The following is a 7,500-nucleotide window of genomic DNA, read 5'->3' as shown; positions in this document are numbered from 1 at the left end:
TATTTTACATAGCCTAATTCGATATTAAAGTTAAGCTCAAATCAGCGAACAGGACAATGTAAACATCAACTACATAAAGTAAACTTAAACAAAATTGATTAACTTTAGCTTATATGCAGCCACCAGACGAACCTTTCTCGGCCAATCGAAGAGACATCAGCCGCCCGATTCCACTTGCAGCTCCGGTAATTAAGGCAAGCTCTCCTTGAAGGTTCTTTCTCGGCCGGGGCAAAATCCATTTCATGCCCGACCGGGCAATATGATAAAAGACACGGAGACACAAAAACGAAAACTCAAACGCAAGTGAAATGATAAAACCTTTTCCCGTGAAATGAAGGAAAAGGATAATACCTTGAAATGCCACCAAAGCGTAGAGGATAGCGGTAAGCGACATGATCGTCTTAACAATGAATAAAAACGGAGGCTAGCAGCTGCGTTCGATCGATCACTTGAGGCATCCGGTGGACTGGAGAGAGGGAACAATAAGTTACAAAAATACCCTTTATCATAAAACTCCCAAAGATTTATCGCATTGTTTTCTCGTTCACTTTAAATAGGGAAACGGATATCGGGCGCTTAGATTAGAAGGCGCAGTAAATCGGGGTTTTTCAGTTTCAGGAGTAAGCTTATGTACAGAAAGGGTATCAAAAAGGCCAGGACAGAGCTTTTAACCGCTAGGAAGCCCTACAACATAACCTGCGCATACTATGAGAAACTATCTGTTTTCATTTAAAATTATATTTGATTCAGACAAAATCATCCTCTCGAGTTCGGAGTATGACATACAGTCGAGCAGTGAATCTTCGTACTACATCTTCTCGGCCATTTTGTTTTCCTTCCCATAGGACTTTGCACTCTGTGTTGTGAGCCCGCCATCATTTTTCGCATTATCTCAGAACTTCCACAAAACCTTGTTGTGGAGGGACTGAGGAGAAATTGGGGGTCCCCCAGAAAAGTTAGAGGTAAAAAGGGGGGTGTTTTAAAAATATAAACATTCTGGCCCCAGTTGTTCGAAGGGTGGATAGCGCTATCCATCGGATAAATCACTATCCAGCGGATAAACACTAGCAAAAGCAATTGAGTTATCTAGTGGATAGTGATCTATCCAGTGGATAGCACTATCCACCCTTCGAACAACTGGGCCCTGGAGAATTCTGGAGGGACTGATGAGAAGTTGGGGGTCCCCCAGAAAAGTTAGAGGTAAAAAGGGGTGTTTTAAAAATATAAACATTCGCCAATGTAAACACAATTTAACAAAATATGATATTCAAGAGTGTAAAATGGGGTTGACATGATATACATGACATTCATGACTTCCTTGTACATGGTCTGCTTTCCTTTTCCTTTGTCATAATTTTGCTCTCTCCAGTACATACTTGAATTGACGCCTCTTTAAGGCGCTTCCAGTAAGATTTCATTTGGTAATGGTTTTGGTTCTTTGAGACTTAATTAGAATTGGACCTTCATATTACTGGGTGAGATTTTTCTTCCAAAAAAATAGTTCGTCCTGATGATATATTTTTAGTTTCTTGGTGTTGATTGTCTCTGCAGCAGGGCCCCTCTGCAGTAACGTGAATGTGACCTTTTGGCCTCACGCTTTTGCACCAATTTAATTCTAGTCTCAATCGATAGGCTTGTCGGTGGTAGAAGTGAGTGATTCTGCTTTTAAAGCTTTGACCTGGGCCAGGGATCTTTTTGCTCTTGAGCGCCTGTTAGGTTGTGCCATGTATCAGTGAGATAATGTTTAATGCAGCAAGTAGGGGTCCGCCAAATTTCTCATCAGTTTCCCCCAACACGTTTTTGTGAACTGCTCCCAAAAGCCCTTCAAAAGTTGGATTCAACCGGGGATTCAACACTCCGACTTTGCACGATCCAACACCACTGTTCGACTGTTTAGCCGCCCATGTTGCAAGATGTTCGTCCAACACTTTTTATTCCCACCAGCTTTTTATACCGCCCAGCTCAAATACGTTTTCCGATTGGAGGAGAACGTGTCACGAGTCATGGGTCAAAAGTCACTAACTCTCTTGGGCGAACAAAACTCAATAACTCTCTAGGGAAACAACGACTTGAACTTTAAAATTTCGACTCTCACGTGATCAGGAGGTGCACTTTTGAAACAGCGGCAAATTCCGTGTAAAAATCCGTGTATTGCTCTATTTTGAGTTGGAAGGTATAACAAAACACTTAAATGACTGGCCCCAAGGAAACAGTGAGTTTTGTTTCCCCTCGACCTCAATGTTCCCCTCGGTTTCGCCTCGGGGAACATTGAGGGTCTCGGGGAAACAAAACTCACTGTTTCCCTTGGGGGCATTCATTAAGTGCTTATTGTTCGATCAAGTGTTGGACAGAGTTTGCTTTTGATCAGAGGCACCCAACGTCAATTTTCGGAAATGTCTGTTCAGAAGACGATTTGAGATCTAGAATTTTCGGAACATTTGTTGTAAAACTTCTCGCTTGCCTGCCTGTCCTAGGATTTTCTAACATATACAAAACGGTATACTTGCCCATTTTTAACGGGTTTTTACCCTAAAAGGGTCACCTATAACTTTCGGGAGCCTTTTTTCTGGCTGAAATTTTCGAAAAGGTAAGTTTTGATCACTATGATTTTCGGATCACTAGACTTTCAGCTAGGAAATCCGAACAGATGAAAAATTTTTAGGGGATAAAAATATGCCTGTATCTACCGTTTAAATACCAAAATACGCTTAAGAATGCTATGTTTAAGGACTTTAAGTGGTTTTGAACTTTATTCTCGTTAGGTGCCCCTGTTTGATCAAACATTACGCCCAACAATTCTGCTCGACGCAACAATGTTTCAGTGTTTTCCCCTCTGTGTACGCTTTTTCGTATCCCAGTGTTATTCATTGTCATACTTGCTTTGTTGCACAACAAAAGAAATGGTAATGCCACGGCATCCGCAAGTTCGAATTTTATATGATACGAAAGCATGAATGAAACCTAGCCTGCTGAGAGGCCATTGTGAAATGATTATGTTGCAGACTTACGGCAAACACTGAAAAACAAACATATTTTAGGTTCTACTGTACATACAAAAATTTGGTTTTATCAACAGAGTTGATAATGCAAATTGGCCACCGTACAGAGATTCTAAAAGCTGACGTTTCGAGCGTTAGCCCTTCGTCGAAGCCGACGCAGCACCACAGTTTCTTTAGAAACTACCCCCTACCCCTTCATTCTACTGTACATAAATCGCTGATTCAAATGGTGAAGTGCTTTCTGTTCATAATTTGAAAAGATTTTCCTTCAAACTTTTTAAGATGCGCCGATTACAATTATTTGATTTCTTCTGGAAAGAAAAGATTAGTTTGCCAGTTAATTAAAGTATGTGTCGGTGAGATGATTATGTTCTATCGCCACGGCAAAGACTGAAAAAATATACCCTCGATTCTACTGTAAATAATTTCGCTGAGGAAAAGTTCCGTTTTTTAAAGCGCGCGTAGGGGAGTGGCTACATATTGAAATGATTTTGTTAGTACATCTCAGCAGTAGTCAAAAGTGCCTCTTGAGCGTTTATTTTTTAAAGGAGTGGTAAGGGTTGCTGTCAAGGAAAATGTGTGCGCCGCGGCAATGCGTCATGTTGGATACCATTCCACTTCAAACCGAACTATTTTAAACAAATATAGACATACAAAATTATAAATAGAGAACGCATTCCAAATCAGGACCTGAAAGATTTATCCACGGATTGCTTTTGACGAAGAAGATACAAGAAATTAATGCGGAGTGCGCGATGCATTCAGGATGGAAATGGGCCTTTAATCGACTGACAATGGCAACCTCTTTTTATTTTTTCTCAACGGGCAGGCGGGTGCGGAATTTTTCTATCTTGCCTTGCAACCCGGGCGGGAATCCTAGCCTGCATAGCTGGCAGTATCATTGCCGCGACAGGAAAATACCGCGCGGAGAATGGGGAGGGGCTCAGTGAAATACCGCCCGCCCGAAAACTAGGTATCGCGGTCACTGAGTGGACGGAAATTTCTGATTGGCTGATAACAAGGACACGTCAATCAAATGTTACTTGAAACCTTCGTTAAGTTTGTCCCTTCCGTGAAGGAAAATCAATGACGTCGACCATCGAAGGAAGTATATCACAAGCTCTTGCTTATCTAAACATTTATAGGAAACAGGAAACTCTGCTCAAGAAAGAGTAGGAGACTGCTGCGAAGGAATTGCTTTCTGGCAAAGATTTCAGGGTTATTCTAACCGCCACACTTGATCTTCACTTTGGTGAAAGAATAAATATTGTCATCAAGAATTTTACTCGGATCTGTGGTTTGATGCCTCGGTCTTTAGCGCTTTTGAAGTTCTGCAAACTTTGCCCATCCGGAAGCAAGTCTGAGGTTTATCATTGGTTTCTAGCTAAGCGCAATCATCGTACCAAGGTACTTAAGTTCCAATACGTTTTTGGGTTTGTAGTGATTTCTATCATTGCATTCAATTTTTTGGAACAAAAGAATCAAACCATAATCTGTCAAAGCCTCCTGAATAATCCGGAGTCCGATTTGCATCGCAGCGATAGTGCGAAAAATGCATACTGTGTCATACTCATGCAGAGTTTATTTAGCAAAAATAGGCAACGCGCTGGTGCTTTCAGGCGTTGCTCTCTATCTGTCGCAGAAATCGGTATCTTAAACGAGAATTTTAAACCATAGTCATCCCCCAATGCATCCACCGATCTAATATTCTACAAACAAAATCGACGAAGCCCAGGGCGTTTCAATACCACCTTGGCAGTATCCTTGCTCTATCTTGAATTTAGGGTTAGGGTTACGTCAGATTACGTCATCACACGAGGAAAGCATCGCGGGCCATCCTCATTTTTAGGAAAAAATTAACAGGTTATTCACCGACCTTGGTCAGTCCGTATAAGAAAAACTATGCCCTCGGTATCGAGTACGGCCTAAGGCCGCATGTTGGAGACCTCGGCCACAGTTTTTGCCAAAGCGGACCTCCCGGCCGGTGAATCTGCATCCTCTCCAAGCAGAAATCAAGGATTAGTGAGGTGCGTTTGATTCCTATTTTGTCATCGACGAGGCATTTGAAAGTAGTTGTATATTTTGGAAGTGAGCTGTTTTCTCGTTTAACTTGTCTTCACACAAACACATTTACATTGCTAAGTATTTCTTCTCCATGAGAGATGATAAGTATAAAAATCTGGGGGACACCACTGTCCTGGCACACGAAATATTCTCTTCCGGGTGCCTTCCGCGTCTCAAAAAAGCGCGTGCTTAAGCTGCCTAATGACTCTTGGCAGTGTTAAAAAACCAACACCGGTTTTTGTGTATTTATATGAGATTTTACTTTTTTCGCTTATTTTGAAAAAGGAATAAAGTGGCAAAATTTGGGAAAACTAGCATAGTTTGAACATGATCATTTGGGCAAAAATGGGCGCTGCTTGTAGCAAAATATGCTACTTTTACTAGCACAATCTATAAAAGCCTACCCTTTTCTAGTATTTCTTCAGTAATGGAAGTATCACACTATAAGTATTTTGACTGTTATCTCCTTGCTAATAATATATTTTATTAAAAACAAATATGGAATACAAGTGTTATAATGCAATATTAGTTTTGTGGGATATCATGCAGTGGCCTCTCTTGCTGGATAGCCAAACAACGTGACTTCCAGCTTGTACAGCACGGGGTATTGCCTGACAGTCACCAATCAAGGACTTGACTTGCAACACTGACACTTGAGATAGCGGTTATTTGTGTCAGAACAAGATGGCGTCCAAACGCTGAAATCTCTAGTTGATGTTCTTGCTCTTGTTCATGCCTTTGTTACATGTCGATTGGACAATTGTAACTCGCTGCTCTTTGGGTCACTAAAGTATCTCATCATGCTTCAGCGCATTCAAAATTGTGCCGCGCACCATATAGCTCAACAGATCAGGGCTGCTATCCTCAAGGCATTGCATTGGCTTCCGGTGGAGCAGCGAATTACTTGAGAGGTTTTATTACTGACACGCAAGGCAATCAATAACTCGGCACCTTCTTACATAAGTCAACTTTTAGTCTTTTAGTCCACTGTAATCTACCAAGGGAGTTTAAGACCTGCTGGAAAATATCCTTTGGAAGTCCCTAAAACACGTCTAAAGACGTATGGAGACAGAACCTTCTCAGTTGCCGCCCCCAAGTTATGGAGTCATTTTCCCTTTGAAATTAAGTTAAGTGCTTCTGTCGCTGTGTTTAAATCGCGTTTAAAAACTCATCTTTTTAGAATTCCTTTTAGATGAATTATGTTTACCTTTTAAGTTTACACTTAATTTAGTTTAAAATATTATATTGTTTAGTTTTGATATTTACTTTCATAATCATACTGTAAAGCGGTATAGAGCTTTGTATATACCTGCTATACAAATGAAGTTATTATGACAGCAGTGTTAAAACATCTATTTGCTAAACATTAAAATTGCACAAAAGGGCGAAAACGTAACCTAGAGGCCGTTGGCTAACTAATCTCCACAACATGTATAAAATGTATCTAGATCATAAAAAAATCAAAAGTTATAAAAAAAAAGAATATAAATATAAAAAATATAAATATTAAGATAGCTAAGAATCCTTTTTCTAAATCTTCTATCCACGCGCTATGTTCAAGGTCGGCGAAACTACAGCTTTCTGCATTTTTACGAGCACTTGACGACCTTTCCTTCCCCCCAACTTGCTCATCTTTTCTTCCAACTCTATGGAATATCCACGAAGAACTTCCATAATGATTTTAAACTGTTACAGCTTGTATCCTTTGAATTGCTGTTTTAACTCATATTTGAGAGGGCCATACTTGCGGGTCTTTTCCGTGTCTTTCTTGCTGCGATTTTCGGTCCATGGCCAGCTCATTTCCTGTGTTGTGATCTTCTTGTCTTAGTGGTTAATGATGTGGGCATCTATCCTGTTAGCACGAACTTCAGTGTTTTTCGCGTGCACGGGGACATCCCAGTGTGCTTGATAATCCTCGTTCTCGTATAAGAGCTTGAGGACGACTTGAGAGTACAAGGGAGGTGTTCTGTCAAGTAGGCCACATTCTTTAAGCATCGCGAAGAACAGAATCTTGAGTGCTGAGTTGTGCCTCCGTACGTACTTCGTCTGTACCAAAGCAAAGCAGCCGGCTAAGATATGCGAAACACTTTCAAGATCTTTTATGCACATTCTACACCTCAGATCGTCGTCTAATATGGAAAGGATCTCTTTCCTATTGTACATCCTGGTCGGTAGCAAATTTTCGTAAAGTTCATGCATACCGGCTATGACGTGTGAGGGACAGGAGTTCCAGCTCTTTAACCATTCAAAGCAATTCCTACTAATAATGTCATCCTTCCAACTTTCATTCAGCAGTTTACCTTGCCACTTCTCTTTTCCAATGATGTTTCTAAGCTGTTGTTAACTATATTCTGTCTAGTGGGGATCTCGTTGCCATCCATTCTGGAGCAGGAAGGATTAGGATAGGTCAGATGCAGTGTCTGCATACTTGTGTGCG

The 7,500-nt window shown here is 40.9% G+C and overlaps 2 protein-coding genes across 2 annotated transcripts in view; both read right to left on the bottom strand.

Moving 5' to 3' along the window:
* Positions 1-471, bottom strand: part of LOC137997242 (epidermal retinol dehydrogenase 2-like) — a 16,866-nt gene extending 16,395 nt beyond the window's left edge. The window contains exon 1 of the mRNA XM_068843116.1: positions 133-471. Coding sequence (XP_068699217.1) covers positions 133-394 — 262 coding nt within the window. The 5' untranslated portion in view covers positions 395-471. The remainder of the gene's footprint in view (positions 1-132) is intronic.
* LOC137997245 (lysophospholipid acyltransferase 5-like) overlaps positions 1-7,500 on the bottom strand; it is a 288,814-nt gene that overhangs the window by 44,343 nt on the left and 236,971 nt on the right. The gene's annotated exons all lie outside the window — the stretch shown is intronic.

The sequence above is a fragment of the Montipora foliosa genome, chromosome 3 (genome assembly GCF_036669935.1).
Source record: "Montipora foliosa isolate CH-2021 chromosome 3, ASM3666993v2, whole genome shotgun sequence".
Taxonomy (NCBI): domain Eukaryota; kingdom Metazoa; phylum Cnidaria; class Anthozoa; order Scleractinia; family Acroporidae; genus Montipora; species Montipora foliosa.
This window is presented reverse-complemented; position numbering and strand designations above follow the sequence as displayed.